The following is a 19,765-nucleotide window of genomic DNA, read 5'->3' on the forward strand; positions in this document are numbered from 1 at the left end:
GGGGTGGGGGGGTCTGTTTTGGTCAGACGTCAGAAAAGAGGAAAACAAATTGCAACTGTAGCCTGTCTTCATCTTCCAGTGGATCAGTGGCTCTTTTTTTGTTGTTATGAGCAAGAATCATTTTTGCTTCCATCCTCCTATGAGTTAACCTGGAAACAAGAGGCAAATGCACCGGCAGCATCATTACTAGTAGTCGTTATTGTTATAGATAATGACATGGCTGGATGAAGCAGTTAGTGGGCCCCTAGGACAAGAATTTGCTGTAAATGTGATTAACACTTCTTTATTTGTGTACCACGCGAGCAGAGGGCCTCTCTCTGCAGGTAGGGACCAGAAAATAACACAAAACTGCAGGATTCGCTTTAACTGATATCAGACATGAGTATTTCAAGGTCCTTAATTAATTAAATCATCAGCAATCAACTGACATGCAGGGAATCTGGGACTTTTGGGGGCCTGTGGGCAGTAGCCCGCTCTTCCCATGTGATAATCCAGCCCTGGAAAATAACTCCATAAAAACCCAAGAGCATGTTACAGGTCTACAGTTCACATGGATGAATGAGAAAGAAAGAAAAATTTAACAAACCATTAGAATCTCACTGTAAATTAGTTATTCTGTCCATGGATGGTTGAAATGAGGATACAGGACACATGCTTAACTAATGCATAACTAATACATGATTCATGATGACTTGCTGCATAAATTAAAGGCCCCAAAAACATAATTTCTCAATCAGCTTCTTGCAATGAGTCCAACATGAATACAGTGTTTTGTGCCACTCTTGATAAATAATAACTAAATACTACAACTTAACTACTTCCTATGTTAATTTACAGCTAATGCCACTAAATTGGCTGGAGACCGGACACAAAAAAGCGGGCATTGATCAATCTTTCTGAAAGTAGAACAGTATCTGTTCTGATATAAATATGGAACATATTTTTTATCAAAACATCTACCTGTTACTGCATGGCCCAACACTGTTTGTTTATGTCACATCTACAAGTTAAGGGGTAGAGAACAATTATACAATTATATAGCATACTGGGAAAAACTGGGATTAACTATGTAACACCATAAAGGGCCTGATTTTATTTTCACAAATCAATGATTTTGTTATAGAGAAAAGATCACTCCCTACACATTCTGTTTCACAGGTTTTTAATCATCGGTCAGTCGTTCACATTGTAGTGAAGGAGCACAGGAAAACTGGGTGTTAATATTATTATATGTCAGGACTCTGATTGTGACTTGTCAACAGAACTACAGATTATTTCTGTCGGGCAGAACATGTAGATGTTGAGCAACTCATAAAACAATTCATTTAAAACCCTGCATTCATGGAATTAATCACCATGAGACATGGATTAGTTATTCATTGCTTAAGCATGAGTTTTGTATCCTTATTATAAAGTGTCACCCAATGAGTTAATAACATAGTCATCGATGTGTGGGTGCGTCTCTGTTTCACACCAAACTACTTCCTGTGCCCGACAGTTTCTAGGTAAAAATGGCGGTGGAGAAACGCTTGGCATTTTCTATTGTGCAGTTCCTACGTGATCAAACACATTGCGGCGCTTTGAATTCCGATGAGCAGGAGAGTCTCGAAGGTAGGTCGACTCATTGTGAACTTATTTTTTTTAGAAAGCACCTTTTCAAAATGTAGGACAGCGCTCCTGTCCTGTCCGTTTCAGAGCGAACTCAATACATGATCTTACTTCGCTGTCCCGGGGTAGAGAGGATGAACAGGAGTGGGTTTTATCATCAAAAAGAATCACAACTGACTGATGTGCAAGTGTGTGTGTGGTGGTGTCTTTCATCCAATATGAAAGATGGACAGGACAGTTTTTAATTCCTCGCTCTGAATGTGCAGCCAAAATTCTGACTCACCATCATAATACCGTTAAGTCTAAGACCATTTGTTTCGCTGTTATCTTGAAAAGGAGTCATTAATGTACTGTCATTGATCTCATCAAAATGATCCTGTCATATCTTACTGATGCTCCACTACAGTTGCGATACAGTGTTTGGAGACCACCTTCAAGATCAGCTCCAGCGACTGCCATCTTGCTGTGCCTCAGCCTCTCACAGAGATATTCCTCAATTCCCTGCTCAAGGTGGGCGCTGCACAGCACACGGGACCTGGGCTCTGTTTGTATCAGGACAGGTTTATAGCATGAACCAATGCCACATACCACAGCATTTGGTAGCCTAAGCTAGTTAGCGATGCCCAACCCATGACCACACGACTGATCCATGTGTCAGTCTGAGTCTAAATGATCCCAGTCATGATCCGTTAGACGTCTTTGTGAGGGAAATGAGGATTTATGAAATGGCACCTTACCAAACTTTGGATAAGTAACTTTGGATTATTATTATATATGGTGCACATAACCTTAACTGAGCTTTTACATCACCAAGATGTGCGTCATGGCTAAAACAAAATAAATGTATGTTCAATCTTCTACAGTCAAAGCTATTCACGGTAGACATTTAGACTTTTCCTGCTAACACGTCACACTGTCTGCCGTGAGAAAGGTCTACTGAATACTTCATAGTCACTGTTTATCTACAGTTAATTTCACTTTGGTTTAAACAACATCAGTGATTCCCTTGTTTTGCATTTGCTCAGAATGACAACATAACCATACCAGAGACCTCCCCATCTCCAGAAGACATCGAGCGAGCAGAGCAGCTCAAGAATGAAGGTAAAGTTAAAACTCTTCATTCGGGAACAGAGAAGGGACAGAGTTGATCCACGCAGCACTAAATGTGCTTCAGAAGTGTTTTTAGTTAACTACATTTCACCATAATTAACCCACACGTTAAACTACACTTTCACAGTTACTGGTAGATGCTTTGTTCAGAAAGATCAGAACGGTATTTTGGAGCCCAGCAGCTCCTTCTGTTATTATTCAGGTATTGTGATGTTTCCCATGTGTTTTATCATAGTCCTGAACATGTCTGAGCTGGAGCCAATAGCCCATTAATCAACTGGTCGATTGACAGGAAATTACAGGCAACTATTTTGATAATCAATTATTTGTGTAAGACATTTTTCAAGAAAAATGCCAAAACATTTGGTGGTTGAAACTTCTCCAATGTGCTGATTTTGTCTGTCTTATATTATAGTAAATATCCTTTTGTTTTCAGCTGTTGGTTGAAGATATTATCTTGGACTAATGATGTTCATTTTCACCATTTTCTGGTGTTTTATTGGCCAAACAGCAAATCAGTTCATTGAGAAAATAATTAATAATGAACATAATTGTTATTTGTAAGAGTTTTCTGCAAAGTTGTTACAGCATCTGAGCCTTATGCTGGCCATTTTTTTCTATATCTTTGGCCAGTCATTTTACTGCATGTGTTCACTCTGTGTTTTATTCTCAGGGAACAATCACATGAAGGAAGAGAACTACAGATGTGCGGTGGAGTGCTACACAAAGGCCATTGATCTGGACCTAAGAAACGCCGTGTACTACTGCAACAGGTATTTACAACAACATGATTTTCACACTGTCGTTGTTTTGCGCCTGACTTCATGCTGCTACTGTGGTTCGCAGATCTTTCTACGACATCACACGGTGATGTAATGTTTGAACTGGACTAGACAGTGCTGGTGAATTCCATCCTTTCCTTTGTGCGCTACGTATCTGAATATAATTAAAGAAGCCAGAGATAACGGAAAGCACTTTGACACTTGGCAGGGCTGCAGCTCACAGTAAACTGGGAAATTACACAGAGGCAACTGGTGACTGCGAGAGAGCCATTGGGATTGATCCTACCTACAGTAAAGCTTATGGACGGATGGGGTGAGTTTGATGTTATTTAAAACAAGGTTTATTGAGTTTACTGTGTCCGTCAAAAATAACACCTGTCCCTCTCCTCTGTGGCTCCAGGTTGGCTTTGACAGCTATGAATAAATATCCAGAGGCAATTTCCTACTTTAAGAAAGCTTTGGTATTAGACCCCGAGAACGACACCTACAAATCCAACCTGAAGATTGCAGAGCAGAAGCAGAAAGAAGCAACCAGTCCAGTGAGTAAAAACAAGCTGTATTAGCTCTTATTTTATGTAACATAATCCGTATGCCATTAAAGTGCACATGCACTGTATTGCATGAATGTTTTAACCTTTTTCTGTCTGTGAATGTGCGCCGCAGATCGCCGCGGGATTGGGGTTCGACATGGCTAGTTTGATCAACAACCCTGCCTTCATTAGCATGGTAAGAGCACGGCTCCTAATGTGAGCACTGTACCGGCTGTGTAACAAGCACAGCAGAGGTTATCAGCTGTTCAGGAGGCTTAACCATTTGTCCCGGAGACAGGTGTCTTATGCTTGTTTTGTCTCTGGCAAGGTTAGACCAGATTCTTTTCCCTAATTAGTCCAACGAGTGGCAGTTAGCCCGTTACTCAGCCGCAGTTATTGCTGAGTGGAGAGGACCATGTAGAATCCTGACTTATTAAATGATGACACGCGGGATCTTCTGCCAAGCTAAGAACGCTTCTGCCAGAGTTTTTATTGCTGCAACAATGACAAGAGACATCTAAATCAGAGAGATGTTTAGGTCGGTTCGGGGCCTAGAGCACCAGATCAAGGATTGTTTTTCTCACTAAATTTCCAGTGTTGCCACAAATAAATGTTCCTTTTAATGCATTTGGAAAAGACACGATGAGATTTCAGCTTCGTTTCTTTTTCACAGGCTGCGAGCGTGATGCAGAACCAACAAGTGCAACAGCTGTAAGTGTCAGAGTGAATTGATGGGATTTAGGGTAAACAGTTTTAAAAACATACTTTGAACATAATGTGCTCTGACTCACTGTCACCGTGTCGCTGTGTGGTCAGTATGTCAGGAATGATGTCCAATGCAGTCGGGGGTCCTGCAGCAGGAGTGGGCGGACTGTCAGACATTTCCAGCTTGATTGAAGCGTAAGTGCACACAACACCACATTAAAAGCATTTAGAGAGTTTCACACGAGTTATATATGTTCATGTACCTACAGACTTTTATTTTTAGAGGGAAAAAAGTTAAAGGAATAGTTCCACATTTAGGGAATTTGATGCCACTCTCATGTCTTTCAGGTTAATATAAAGATATAAAAACGTCATGTTGTGGTTTTACGTTACGTTTTGTCTTTTTCATGCATTCAACAAACGAGATTAGTGAACTTTAGTGATGCTTGTCGCTGGACTTTGTTGCCTCTAATCAGAGCCACACTGGTTGTTTCCACCTGTTTCCAGTCTTTGTGTTGAGCTACATGTGAGCTAACCAGCTGTAGCTTCATGTGTGGTCACCTGGGAGTGACGTCAATCCTGTCATTTGCTTTCCTGCCATGAGTCCTATAATGTTTCACCAAATGTCTATCTATTCCTTTAACCATGGCATTATTTCAACACTTACGGATATGACACAATTATACACGCTGTGGCACAAATACAGTTTAACTCTCACATCAAATGGAGAAAAATGTTGTTTGGGAAAAGTGTTTTTCAAAAATGATGTCGTAGGCAGAGACAGGATGAACTAGTGTATGTAATTACCCTTTAAATTGATGTGACATTTTCATGGCTGATACATATTTGGCAACATTTTGTCGCAGGAAACTCAGCATGAGCAGCTTTTTGTTGTTGCTGATGAAGCATCACTTGTATCTGTTCTGTAAGTGTCCACAGTGTGAGGAGATTATGTGATGGGATAAGATCAGAGAGTCTCTCATAGGTGGGGGGTGGTGGTGGTGGTGGTGGTGGTGGTGGGGGGGGGGTTCCTTTTATTTTACTGTGTGTTGGAAACTGAATGATTTCTCATCTTGCATTGTGTGAGTTATTGTTCTGGTAGAAAGTAATATAGCGGGTAAACAAAGCTGTCTTATCTCTCTGTCAGGGGACAACAGTTTGCCCAGCAGATCCAGCAGCAGAACCCAGAGCTGATCGAGCAGTTAAGGAACCACATCCGGAGCCGTTCCTTCAGCGGCAGCGCCGAGGAGCACTCATGATCCACTTTAGGTATTTTATATGTATAAAAAACAAAACTCAGCTGACTATATTATGTAAAATGTGAATAGTTTTTAATCGTTAACATGACTTCTTTGTATTACAGCCTCATGTTCTTGTTTTTTTTTTACCCCCAAGGAAGGGCAACCATATGGCGCGATTACAATCTCTACACCCATTTCTTAAAGTCCCCGGCGGAGCTGGCATGAAGAGACAAGGATGGGGGTTGAAGGCACTTTACTGTGACTAAAGGCTCTGGGGTGGAGAAAATGAGGGCCTGGAGACTGGACCATGAAATGAAGCATCCCACACATTTAGGGCAAAACATACTGTAAACACCCAATCATAAAAAAAAAAATAAAAAAATAAAAAAAAATAAAAAAAGAATAAAAAACAGAACCGAGAACGCGTTCAGCCTGTAGACGGAACATGAGTAAATTCTTTCTTCAGAGCTTCTAGAGATCGTGTTTTCTATGTGCTGAAAATACTGCCCTCTTCATGTTATGAGTTAAGGATCCTTCTGTCTAGTCGTGATGAATAGAGGGGCGAGGGAGGAATGTACTTTTACAGCATTGCAGGGAACATTTCAGCTTTTTCTCATACGACACACACATACACACACACACATAGGACATCAGGTTTACCTTGTTTATATCGCATCTTCTTTAATATTATTTTTGTAGACAGAACACGCTCTTACTTGTTCATTGGGTGATACAGACCATTCAGTCCTTCATCGTGTAGGACTCACGTCACTGCTTTTCAATGAGTACTACTTAACTTTTGATTAAGACAACTGTGTAATTGTATAGCAGTGTTTGCAGCCTGCATAATGTTGTTATTGCACTTTAGCAAAAATAACTGCCCCCCCCCCTTCCCCTTTAAGCCTATTTAATTGTTCATGAACTAGTAACAACATATTCAGATGGTTCATTTTGCATGCTCTTAAATCTGGTATTTGAGATCAGATGCTTTACAGAAACAAATAGGTATGCTAGGGCAGCACAATGTTTTGTCTAAAACATGTGAATAAATGTCTTGAAGTTGATCAACTGCTCACACTCGTCATTTCACATTTAATAATGTTGTAAAATAGCAGATGCTCTGCTCTACTCCACATCCTGGAGATTCTAGCAGTTTGTCACTGTAACTAGTGTTTATGTTCCTTTTATTAGCAGCACAGACTGAGCAGAATCCCAATATCTGAACCCAAAATTCAACAATTCAGAAGTTTAGAAAACAAAAAAGAATCAGCTTGTATGTGACGGTTAACTACTGTTTGTGCCATTAACAGCAACATTAAGTTAAATTTCCATCATTTACCAAAATCCACACGATCTTACTTTCACTATCTTACTATGTTGAGTGCACATGAATACAATCATCCTCAATTTTGAACATTAAACTTCAAATTTTAAAGTCTGCAGCCACAATGAGCCAGGACACGAGACCTGGAACAGAAGCTGCGACTATGACTGGTTTCAGGAGGCAAGACATGTGGCACTTATCAAACTAGAAGTGGCCATTAAAATATCTGAAATGTTAATATTTTCATCTGAAAATGCGTTTATTATTATTACTGTTATTACCTGATGACAGAAATAAGGGATCGTAGTAAGAGACATTTTTCAGAGCAGCTTGTCTGATTACTTGGATCATCAAAATGTAACTGAGATAGTTGAAAATAAGGTTATTGCGACATATAGGTATTGACAATAACTGTTATTTAAATAATGAAATACACATATAATATGGTCACGGCAGATGTTAGGTTACAGACTCTCTCTCCACCTCCCGACACTCGTATTTGATTCTAATTCATTTGCAAAAAGAGACAAAACACACAATAAACAAAGTTGAAGCTGAATTGGATTGATAGCATTATTATAGATTTAGTTTTTTGTTTTGTTTTTTAAATTTTCTATAGATATAGCAATAATATTGTTATTGTGAATTCTTTTGGTCATGATAATCATGTAGTGAAAATCTGACATCGTGACAGCCCGAGTTAAAAATGGTCATCTGCATCCTGAGGATCTAAAAATGTCAAAAATAAAGGTAAAAACATTCTTAGATTCTCAGCGCAGACTACAAAAGTTCTGTTCAACAGACTGATATAAAGTCTTTCATAACATAATCTTCTCTATGTCTCAAAAACCACAATGGACACCAAGAAATATGTTTTTAAAAGCAATAGGAATCAAAGATTACAGAGATTTTATTAACATTTATGCACATTTACATTATTATTTTCAAAAGAAAGTGATTTATATTATTCACAAGTCATTTTAAAATACAGCATCATCCTCTTAGGTTGCAAAAAGAGTGAAATGTCAGCGTCATGTGCAGAATTCCACAGTTGGTCCACTCATATCTAAAATGCAAAAAAGGTCAATAAAACTTCTAGCTCTCGTTGCTCGTATATGGGCAGACCACGCACACCTGCGCGATGTCGTCATATTCGTACGTCCTCTTCAGAAACGTATCCGTCAGTCTCAATCCAGAAATACTCTAAAACAAAAACGGTGACATTACTGAGCGTCAGCAGTGTTAGCTTTAAAGCACATTAGTAACAGTTTATGTTTAGATCGTACCTGCAGACCCTGGACAGATGAGAGGAGTGTGAGGGGCAGAGAGAGGAAGGCAGCAGGACTGAGTTTTCCCAGCTGTCTCCCTGATACGCCGCACCAGTGGATCGACCTGGTGTTGCACATCTCTAGCACAAGGTCCATGGTTCTTTCACTACAACACGAGGGTCACAGAGAGGCTGGTTGTTAGTGTGCTATTGGATCATGTCTGTAATTCAATGATTCAATCATATGGTATTGATTAAATAGTACTGAAGGTTGTCCTGTTTGAGGGGCAAGACTGAGGCAAATGGACTGCAGGTTTTTACCTGCAGTTGGTGATTTTACAGATAATGTCAAAAGGCTCTTCGAGGTTGACCGTGTCAGGAATCATCTCCAGAGACAGTCTGATGTCTCCATACCCCGGAGCCTGGAGGGCACACCAGGATAGGATAGTAAAAAATAAACATAAGAGAATTTAAAAAAATGAGATTCTTTGATTTTGACCATGGCAGACACAAATGTTCCTGATACCATTCTTTGTAGCTGGCTGGTCTGTAACCTCCCCCTCTCCCCGAGATTGGTCTTCCATACTATGTCGAGCTTTCCTATCACTGTCACGCCCTTGATGACACCGGCCTTCTCCGCGTACTCCGGCTTCGGCTTCAAGCAGTACAGGTACTGCCGTGTGTCCATGGGCTGCAGGTAGGACATTTTCCCAAATGTGGACTCCCTGACAGGGAAACGTTACAGACGAGAGCCACAGTACAAGCTTACAAATAAATAAATTCACCTTTTTTCCAATTACATCAGCACAAGGGAACATGTACTTTATTTTTCTTTCTTTTTTTACCCATCTTCTCCACATGCGACCATGTTGAGCTCTGTAACGTTGTACATCATGGAGGGCTCTAGAGAGACCTTCTCCATGAACATCGGTGAGGTGGTGATGTTCTGGATCTGAGCCTCCAGGAACACTTCGTCTGTCTGGGGCAGAGAGGAGGGGTCAAACTAATATTTGCTGCTCACAATGAAGTAAGATCACAGAATCTCCGAGGTGAACTGAGCAACACTTCAACTTCCCTCATTAGGTATGAAGAGGAGGCTTGTGCAAAAATCCTACTGTCTTAAAGGATACGTTCACATTCTTTCAAGTCCGTCTTATATTAACAATATTCACATGGCCATATATAGTTATTGGTTGCTGTAATTTTCCTCCTGACCGTGAGGGGATACCTTCCTAACAAGACCTCAGTGTAACAGAGGGATTACAAACAGCTGAAATAATACTTTCTTAAGTTTAATCCAAGTGAATATGAAGCTTCTGCAGCATGACGTAGACTAAACAAGTGGGCATCTTCTAAAGCCTTTTAATGAAATTCACTCTGTGTTTTACTTTTTGTCCAAAGCAAATCAGAAAAGGGAGGAATTCAATCTTAAACTGCACTAGGAATGTGTTTTTGCACAAAAGGGGACAGAGCTTTTGACCCTATTGGAGATACATCAGTCAGTATGAACAGGAGGAATCATGACAAACACCAGTAACTCTCTCAGCGTATCATATGGCCACGTGAGGAATGTGAGATCCACTTGAATAAATGTGAACTTATCCTGTGAGCTACTCTTTAGGTGATGTGAGAGATAACATCTATGTACTCAGGCTGTGAAGACAACATTAAACATATAAAACATTTCATTCTATTACGTTTGCTCAGTGAACCTTTGAGGACATTGTTAGTGCAAGTGCTGGACAGCAGAGTATACAAGTAGATGTTGCACAGTGACTGATTTTTTACCAATCGACAAAGTGGCCTCTCAAACATCAACTAGCTGTGTGTTTTTAACCAATCGGATCATTTAAAAAAAGACACATGGTTTGTCTCTACTCTAAAATATTTCAAATTCACTACATTTATTACTCATAACCAATCACTAATACCCAGTGGTGAAAGTAACTAAGCAGTTATTTATGTATAAATAAAGTTTATTTAGTTCAGTTTTAATTTTACTTGATTATTTGCAGGTTCTGCTACTTTATACTTCTATACCACTAATATCCAGAGGAGAAATATTTCACTTTTTACTCCCTTAGTTTTAACAACTTCAGTTACTGCAGATTCAGACTGATAATACAAAATAAGATCAACAAATAAATTGCGTTGTATTCATATCTTAAAATAAGATTGACATTGATGCATCAATAATTATAATCCTATAATATAATACACAATGGGTCATACTGCAGGATGAGTAACCTATGGTTCTTCAAGTGTGTTCTGATGCAAACACCAGTTTTACCTAAATAAAATTTTGACTGAAGACTTTTACTTGCACTTGTATTTCTGCGACATTCGTACTCAGTACGTCATCCACCACTGCATTGGGGGAATGTGTTTATATGTGTTTAAAATCATGTTACAATAATTCATTATTTACCAGAAAGCAACTTATTTAACTTCTAAAACAATATTTAATCTTTGCTGAAAGTTAATTGGCTCCGACGGTTATCTGACAAATCATATAAAGCACCTTTACATGCCTCGACACGGTGCCTAGATACGATTGTCATTCTTGTTTTTATGTGGGCAGCTAGTTGATGTTTTAGGAGAACAGCACTCAGTGGTCTCCACAACTGTCAGATAATTCAGTGCAACTTCTACTGTACAGAGAGATACAACGAGAGAGAAGCAGAGATTAGTTCATGCCTGCATTTCATAACATGAGAACTGACCATGAACCAGTCTGAACGAGGTTAATGTTAAATCATAGAGCTTAGCATCTCTGCTTCATGCAAAGCCATTCCAACCAATACCTGAAACCTCACACTGTATTACACATGATCAAATATATTTCTTCCGTTAACTCTAAATGATTAAATGAGTATAACAGTAATTTTTTTGTTTTATAAATCACTGACAACAAAACCGTAATTGGCCTGTTCCATCACACTGTGAACTTCAACCCAGCTACTGTATGTAAAAGTTTAAATGAGATTCAAAAGCATCATTCGTGTCTGCAACATGTTTAAATCTTGACGAATAGAAAGTGTGAACAATCGTAGTGGAAAACTGATAATTTGCCCAATGTTGATAAATTGTATAATCAATGCAAAACCCACCCACCACAATCTGACACCACAAACTTCAATTAAAAAAGTCCAAGCCCTGTGTAGGATGAGTTTGCAAGAAAGCATGAGCGTCCAAAGAAAGGGCAAAAGAAAAACAATGGAAAGTTCATCCTGAGGACTCGCATGTTAAAAATTAATCTAGGCACTTGTTTTAACACTAGTCTATGTTTAAATATCAACACATTTTCTTTCCATTTTTCTATTTTGCACCTTTCTGTTGGACCCAGAAAGACAAAGTCTGCTGCACCAAAAAGGATTAAGAGTCACTAATGTTTCAGCGATGAGAACAGAAGAAACAATTACCACAGAACTGAGGTCACTCTAATGGAGAAAATAAAATACAAGACATAATAAACAAATGAAGTTACATGCCAAAAGATGATGACAATGAATATTTGCAGTCTAATATAAAAAAAAGCTACTGGTATGAAAATGAGAAAAAGGGAAAAAAGCTTATCGTCTCTACCAGGAAAACCCTCGCTTTGGTGCAAGGGTTTTCCAGGAGATCTGTCTTACACTAACTCCCTCTATTAGCATCTGGAAATGTTTCCGACCATGAAATGAAATATGATGTAAAGCATGTTATGTATGCTACATAAGAACTCGCATGTCATACTGTACAGTTCTTCTATTTGCAGAACGACGTGGTGACAGACATGCGTGCAGAAATTCTTTATGCTGACAGCTGCACTTTCTGATATCCTGCAGCTGCTGGTGGCGTCTGACTTACCTCTGCATTGTAGAACTTTGTCTTCACATCCAGCGGCTTCAAAACCTGATTGAAAATAGATTGCAAACTGAAAGCTGTCGTTTTCTCACACTGTATCTCCATTCGCAGAAGAATTAAGAAATGGAAAAAATGGAAATCTGACGGATAACACAGGTCTTTCTGCTACAAGGAAGCGCACAGGGGCAACAGTTTGTTCACAGACTGAGGGCAGACGCAACAGCGCGGGTGTTAATTGCATTCGCTTTGTTGTAGACCTGTGACATTTCTCAGGCCTCCTCCAAGCGTTACGCATGAGGTTACCGCTGTCATCTAATGAGAACACTCAAATATAACTCACCTGGAATTTGAAGAACTTCCGAAAATAGAGCTTCTCCCCATACTGTGTGGTGTAACTGACTGCACAGACTAAGCTGGAAATTGGAAGAGAGGAAAGAGATGTTTAGAATACCAACAAACACATTTACATTTACTCATTTGGCAGATGCTTCTATCCAAAGCAACTTGTAAGTTAGGGATATCACTGACACTTCAGCGCAGTAGGAGACCTTGGAGTAAGTAGGAAGGGCTACAGCTATTCAATACATGCAAGAAGTGCACCAGAAGTGCTTGTTAATTGAGATTCTTTTCAAAAACGCAGCCTTTTTATTTAAGGAGAAAGATCTGCTCCCTGATTGGTTCAGCTGGCAGGACATTTTTTCGGTTTTGGAAGCACAATTGGGCGCTGTAACAAAATAAGGGCGTCTAAATAGTTAAAACACTCACATGTGTGTTCCGATTTCCTTGACTTCGTGATGGATAACGTCGTCAATGCAGCATTCGGGTTTGAGTTCTGCTACTGCAGAGTTGGATGCAGAGAGGTTGAGCCTCTGTGAGCTGGTCTGTAGATCGGCCTGCGAAGGATCACGTCACATACCAGGACAATTATGTGTAAGAGAGGAGTGAAAAGAGTGTAATACATGTTCGACAGGTATTTGTTTGTTTTTTTGTTTATTTTACAGTACCTTCACAAGAATGTCCTTTACTACTTGGTTGCTGTCGTTGTGCACACTAATGTAACTGGAGAAGGTCTCTCCCAGGAAAATATTTCTGTGTAATGCAAAGATGCGGAAAAGTCAAATCACAAATCAACAGTTTGCTCTGTAAAACGGTAAAATGTTTTAATTCTTTAGCTCTCTACTGTAAATTAGCATTTATTACCCAAAGTTCTGTGGTAATGTAAGCATCTCTCCGAGCATTAATGTCTCTGCTCCTTTGATGGTGGAAGGGTCCTCCCTCATAAGCTGACCAAACAAATCTCCTGTGGAGGCAGAAACGCTTGAGTTATGTGTCGTGCATATATAACGTGTTAATGAATTTGGCTCACTTTCCACCGAGAGCTGTCAAAAAAACACTTGACAGAGTGTTTGCAGTGCACAGCTAATTATGTCTGGGCCAGGAAGAAACACCTGCATCACAGGTAGGAGCAATTTCACCAACAAACAGTGTGCACACATGTGTTATTACTGTAATTACAATTCTATACACCAAGACGACTTTGCAAAACTCAACGGGACAAGAAATACCTGACAAATAGCGATGCACTGATCCACAGGCCAGGCATAACTTTTAATGCCACAGCTATTCCACGCCTCATGTTACCTTACATTGGAATAATCCCAATGAGTTTCACTCAGTGAGCTTCACAGATTTTAAATTTGAAATAAAGAGAGCACTGAATTAGTTCTGTGTTTAGGCAGATATACAGATTTGTTATCAATAAGACAAAAATTTGGATCAGTATATCCTTACTAATAACACCGCAGGGGATTTGGAGTCCATTCTGCTTACTGTAAATGCAGCACCTACACAACCACACAAACATAAGACTCCTTTGAGAGTCCCTTGCAGGCACGTTTATTTCAATTTAACTACTACATCAAAAATATCACTGTGCATTATGTGCTAGCTGAGCTGTGTGTAAGTAAAATGAAAACTGAATTTGTTTCCATCCATTGAGAAAAAAACAAAAGTCACAGTCAGCAGCAGCATGACAGTAGATTTTACCCCCAGCCTGAGGACTGTATAGATATACAAGATGTACATACTTTCTTTTTGACATGGTAAGATTTAATTAAAGTTAGAGGATTCTCTGTAGTGAAAAACAGATCAAAGAGAGAGGGGAAATACCTTTGAAGATCAGGTTTCAAAGCAGACTGAACCAGTTTTTTTGGGTTCATATTTCTGTCCTTCTGTCCACATGTATCTTATGCTGTGATCAATTCACTGACTAATATCAGTAATACTACTCATACTACAAAGGGTACTGCTATGACTCATAGTGATTCATCTACATGTCCCACGAATATTAATAAAAACAATGATGAACATTGGAGATTGAATGTAATCAGTGCAGGAGTTAAAGGTGCAGAGTGGTTTTATGATTCTAATGTCCAATTCAAGTAATTCATATTAGTGCTCTTTGGGATACTGTATGCCCACTCTTATATAAATAGCAAACCTACCTAGAAGTGCCAACATGATTTATGCTTTATGTGGAGTTCAGTTACACATCGCTCTGTGCTGTACTTCACCAGATGGAAAAAAACAAACAGTAGAAACTCAGCAGGCTTTCCCATCTAAATTTGGGAGCAGGACCTGAGACGGTAAATCTATAATGCAGATGTATACTGGGTCTAAGGCAAATGCCAAATGCAGCTGAGTTCAAAATTTATATGAAAGAGGCGGATTTCAATGCATTTTATCTGCATTTAGCTTTCAGCTTCTATATAATACACTGTGTTTTAATATAATATTTTACCTAGAGTTATGCAGAATAAATAAATCAAACAGTTTGGAAAATTCCCAAAATGCTACAGTCTGCATTACAGCCAACTGCACTCTAAAGGCTTCAGCTTTGATTTATTACATTTAAATTTTATTACACCATCAGTACTCTGCCATGGTTATTATTATAGCTCAGTAATGCAGGCACAGGCTAAAAGCATGAAGGCAGTTTTTTTATTTCCTGCATCCCCTTAACATCACTGTTGAGCAATGAGGTTTTAGAAATTTTTTATATTTGCTTTTGTTCCTTCAAATTAAAATGTCTTGCTTGAGCTCGTCTGCTGTCTTCAGGGGGGTGTTAGATAAGTCCTGACCACAGAGAACATCAGCTATAGAAAAGCAGAAGTAATCCCATCAAAACTGGAAGTAAGACGCCCACCTCAGTCTGGTCTCACTACTTATTTTGCGTCCCATCATGTAAATTATTATGAAATGGTGACATGAAAACTGAAGCGTTAACAACTTGACATTTGTGGTCTGAAGGAAACAAAGCCTGACTGTCAGTTTCTCAATCACAGTGACGGACTGAAGTCACAAGAATACAGCATGAGTAAATCAGAGAGGTTTTTTCTTTTAACGACCTTGTTGTTGACATTAAAAAGGAAAAGAAAACTTGTTTGTTTGGAAGCTTTAAAAGTTGATATTGTTTTTATCTGCATTTTCTTTTCTCCCCTGCCCTTTTTTAACATGACTTTGATCCCTGTGATGAACAAATTATTAACAAAGGCAGCACAGTGGCTCATTTGTCAGCACCTCAATGCACAAAGACTCAGGGTTTGGACCTGAACCGGCTCACTGGGACTTTCTGTGAACAGGTTGCATCCTCACACAGTCCCACCTTGCTGGTGCTTGCTGCTGCTGCTGCTGCTACATTTGATGAGCCAACAGGAGAATAATTGACCAAATCTGATTACCTGACAATGTCAAGATGTTCTGTGTGACATGGAGCAGATAGATAAGGGAGACGCAACATAGGCCATTAGCTAACACACAATACACTTTTCAGAAAATTCTCTTCTTCTACTGGCCTGTGAAACAGTATTGAATTCCCTTCAGGCTCTGCGTTAGTTACTGTGGTGTCTCTAAACTGGCTCACCTGGCAGATCTCGATCCTCACATGTCACCGGCAAGTTTGTGAACAGTGTTGGTTTTGTTAACCGCATCACTGTGAAGAAAAAGTGACATTGGTTAGTGACACGTATGTTAGTTACCGTGGGGATGTTTTCACACATTTGTGGTGATACAGTTTAGATACGCATATCATAGCCTCAGTAACTTCAGTCTTAGGCAGCAGCCACGCTGTCATGTGTCAGGGGCACATTTTCATTCCAGCACAAGTCGAGAACAGGTCATTTTGATTATTAGTTTTTGCACTGGGTCTGAATGTGTCCCGGTCAGTAAAATTGTCTATGGTAGGGCTGCAAATAACAATTATCTCAATATTGTTTGACTGATCTATTCATCTAAAAACCAACAAAATATGGTAGTCCGAAATCCAAAGATACTCAGTTAACAATAACATTTAGACAAAAAATTAACAAATAATAATAAATTATCTAACACTATGACAAACTAATTGCTTCTGATTTTCTCAAGCTGTCTTTGTAATTGGTTTAGGGCTGTAACTGACGACTATTTTCATTATCAATTAATCAGTCGATTGTGTTATTGAGTAATCAAGTAATTGTTCAGTCAAGGAAATGTCAGAAGACAGAAAAAAAAATGCCTGCCATAAGCTCCCAGAATGCAACGTGGTATCTTCTTATTGCTCGTTTTATACGAATATATTCAATTTACTATGACATGAAACAGACAAGCAGGAAATAATCACACTCAAGCTCAAGTTTGCTTTTTTGCCTCAAAAAATGACCCTAAAGATAGCTGTTGTCTCATCGATTTGTCGGTTAATGAACAAATCGTTTCAGCTCTACATTAGTTAGTCATTTCATGTCAACTATGACAGCTCAAGGTAAACTTAACGGCAACTGATAAGAGCTTTGTGTATGTTTTACAATGCAAGATTTGGGGGTAGAATTGGATCTTGTAAACAAAAACAAAAACAATGTTAAATGGGCAGAAACTGAATAAACATTTTTGCCAAGTGGCTGCCTGACACATAATCTGGCTGTCATCGTTCCTGACATTATAGTGTAATTCTTGTTCAAGTATTCTGCTTCCACTTTCAGCTTTGAGGGTCAATAACGACAAGAAACGCACTCTTTAAAGTTACAAGTGTCACAAACTTAATTGCACATTATCAAATGCAGACGTTTGATGCTATTAGCAGCATTAGCGCTATTAGCAGCTAACAGCAACAACAAATGACAACAACCTGCTACGGTGAAACATTAACGCGTCTGTTTTACCCCTAAAAACAACGTCTGGAGTCACAATTTATATGCAGCTGCAATGACTTTAAGATACCTTTTAATGCGAGTAGGTGTTCCTGTTTGGCCTGAGTTACATCCATTTTGACAGAGACAACTGTCTTATCGGGGAGATGTTAGCTACCGTGCTAGCTGGTGCACTTTAACCCTTGAGGATTTCTTCTTCGTTTTTTAATTAGAGACGCCCCCGAGATGCAATACTGCCTCCCACAGCCCGTGATGTGTGTTACAAATAAATCTTCCTCCACATTTATCTTTTATAATAATAATAATAATAATAATAATAATAATAATAATAATAATAATAATAATAATAATAATAACTAGAGAATTTTTGAATGTGCCTGCTGCTTGGTGCGTGTACTTAAAGGACGTTACTTTCAGTTTAATTTATGTCGTAGAGACTCATCCGGACACTGACCTCAGTCACTGCAGGTGTCCCTCAAAAAGCCTTTTGAAGCTGTCACGACTGGCCAAAATAACCTCACACTGATGGTTTCGGAACACAAATGTGTCCCCACAACCACAGCAAGACATGTATACACACATGTACAGGCCCTAAAAGAAATTGATCTGCAATAAAGCTGTACCACTATATCCCCATATAGACTATTATTTTGAAAGTGTCTGTGCTTCTGTTTTTGGCAGTATAAATTGCATAAGGTTTTGTACAATAGAGCCAATAATTTCCCCTTACCATGTTAAGACTTTTATTTTTAAGGTTAATCAAACTTACCATTTATTGTTGAACTGTCCAGTCTGAACTGCTGTCTCTCTCTATGAGTACCTGAATTTATATACCCCTAGCATTTAAAAGAACTAATGGGTCTTTAAAAGCTGATGAAATTATTTCAACCCATCAAACAGGTAGTTTAAAGATGACCTTGACTGTCTCGTAGTAGGTCGAAATGTTGCAAATTTCTCTGCATATGAGTTATTTACCATTATTATTGTTGGAATTTAATTTGTCACTGCATGTTTATTTGCTTCTCACACCCCCCTGAATCTAGATGTTTCACTTCACTGGCATCTAGTGGTGTGGGTCTGTATTACATTGTGGTAAAACCTCACAGCACCTTAGTTCATCGGTGTAACAACAGAAGAGAGTGACTGCTGAGACTTCCAAACACATATACATTCTTTATAAAATACTGCACTACTGACCCTGATTAGAGTCCTCTTCTGGAGGCCAGTGACAGCAATGAACATGTCTTACAGGAGAGTCAAGTATGAAACATCCTCATCAGAGCCGAGTTTAACACAGTGGATTTGTAGCTTGACCTCAGTTTGATTTAAAGTGTGTAAAGTTATGGTGTTGGAGATAATCGGCCTCTTAAATAAATAATTAAATCAGGATCCAGAAAGCTCAAGCAGGAACTGTGATGTTACAGTAGTTAGTTTAGAAGTAAAATATGGTATAAAATTGAAATATCTAAGTAAAGTTAGTGAATGTACTTGGTTGCTTGTTATCGCTGAATGTGGCTGGTAAATGGAGTTGGTCCTTCCTCTATAATTCCATCACAGTACAGGTGATGAGGATTGGACAATGTCTGATACCTACAATAACCTCCATCGTCTCCGAGGCTACTATCAGCTCGCCAGAACACCTTCATCTGTCGGCTCATTTCACGGTTTCACAAGCAGGAGGTCAGGCTTGACTGTACCCACTGATTGCTACATGACTGTACAACACCAACGCCATAAACAGCTGCAGAAAAACTATAAGCTGCAGGTTAATTCAGAGATCATCTGAGACATCACTGGAAATGTACGGGCCATATAATTCTCCCTACTCTTCATTATATCGTTGGTCACTACAGAGATGCAAATAGCAAACAGAGACAGAGAATATACTGCACTTTTTTAGTAAATATAGTGATTTCAGAACGTCTCTTCAGCTGCTTCTTCATACAAATTCAAGGCAGTAACAGAGTTTAGCTTCAGCTTGTGCAGAAGCAGCAATATAGTTTATTCATTGAAAATTTGAAAATAAAAACAAACATTTTAACTGTTGTAGGTTAGATCTCTTTAGGGTCAGTTTATTACATCATTTTCCAGTTGTTTATATTGTTTCAACCTCTATAACCGAAACCTTTCAGCAGCCGTAGTCGAGTATTTAACATTAGAGATATTTTCCAT

At 39.0% G+C, this 19,765-nt stretch overlaps 2 protein-coding genes across 4 annotated transcripts in view; one reads left to right on the forward strand and one right to left on the reverse strand.

Moving 5' to 3' along the window:
* Positions 1 to 7,040, forward strand: part of sgtb (small glutamine rich tetratricopeptide repeat co-chaperone beta) — a 7,701-nt gene extending 661 nt beyond the window's left edge. Inside the window, exons 2-12 of one of the 2 annotated variants that reach the window (XM_023422232.1) lie at positions 1,499 to 1,611; positions 2,015 to 2,118; positions 2,634 to 2,709; positions 3,392 to 3,491; positions 3,709 to 3,813; positions 3,901 to 4,039; positions 4,164 to 4,226; positions 4,704 to 4,741; positions 4,847 to 4,930; positions 5,883 to 6,004; positions 6,131 to 7,040. In XM_023422232.1, the coding sequence (XP_023278000.1) occupies positions 1,512 to 1,611; positions 2,015 to 2,118; positions 2,634 to 2,709; positions 3,392 to 3,491; positions 3,709 to 3,813; positions 3,901 to 4,039; positions 4,164 to 4,226; positions 4,704 to 4,741; positions 4,847 to 4,930; positions 5,883 to 5,994 (921 nt within the window). In that variant the 5' untranslated portion in view covers positions 1,499 to 1,511 and the 3' untranslated portion in view covers positions 5,995 to 6,004; positions 6,131 to 7,040. Of the gene's footprint in view, positions 1 to 1,498; positions 1,612 to 2,014; positions 2,119 to 2,633; positions 2,710 to 3,391; positions 3,492 to 3,708; positions 3,814 to 3,900; positions 4,040 to 4,163; positions 4,227 to 4,703; positions 4,742 to 4,846; positions 4,931 to 5,882; positions 6,005 to 6,098 lie in introns of both variants that reach the window. The other variant, XM_023422233.2, reaches the window with a different exon arrangement.
* Positions 7,041 to 8,169: 1,129 nt separating this feature from the next.
* On the reverse strand, positions 8,170 to 17,788 carry trappc13 (trafficking protein particle complex subunit 13). 2 transcript variants are annotated; one of them, XM_023422345.2, is made up of 13 exons: positions 17,664 to 17,788; positions 16,336 to 16,404; positions 13,614 to 13,713; positions 13,418 to 13,502; positions 13,179 to 13,306; positions 12,754 to 12,826; positions 12,417 to 12,461; positions 11,990 to 12,007; positions 9,413 to 9,546; positions 9,094 to 9,292; positions 8,889 to 8,989; positions 8,587 to 8,734; positions 8,170 to 8,503 (listed from the first exon to the last, which is right to left on the reverse strand). In XM_023422345.2, the coding sequence occupies exons 1-13, from the start codon at positions 17,707 to 17,709 to the stop codon at positions 8,396 to 8,398; spliced, it is 1,254 nt and encodes a 417-aa protein (XP_023278113.1). In that variant the 5' UTR covers positions 17,710 to 17,788; the 3' UTR covers positions 8,170 to 8,395. The 2 variants fall into 2 exon arrangements, with proteins under 2 accessions (XP_023278113.1, XP_023278114.1); XM_023422346.2 differs by lacking the exon at positions 11,990 to 12,007.
* Between the last annotated feature and the right edge of the window lie 1,977 nt (positions 17,789 to 19,765).

The sequence above is a fragment of the Seriola lalandi genome, unplaced genomic scaffold (assembly GCF_002814215.2).
Source record: "Seriola lalandi dorsalis isolate HSWRI2012SDOR001 ecotype SW California unplaced genomic scaffold, Sedor1 jcf7180002054680, whole genome shotgun sequence".
In the NCBI taxonomy this organism is placed as follows: Eukaryota; Metazoa; Chordata; class Actinopteri; order Carangiformes; family Carangidae; genus Seriola; species Seriola lalandi.

What these genes read in the sequence shown, in the direction of transcription:
- trappc13 (XM_023422345.2), bottom strand. Translation starts at nt 17,709, where the DNA reads ATGGATGTAACTCAGGCCAAACAGGAACACCTACTCGCATTAAAAG. An exon ending in CCAGCCAGCTACAAAGAATG is followed by an intron (nt 8,990 to 9,093) that starts GTATCAGGAACA and finishes TGTGCCCTCCAG; the next exon opens with GCTCCGGGGTATGGAGACAT. An exon ending in TGTAAAATCACCAACTGCAG is followed by an intron (nt 8,735 to 8,888) that starts GTAAAAACCTGC and finishes CTCGTGTTGTAG; the next exon opens with TGAAAGAACCATGGACCTTG.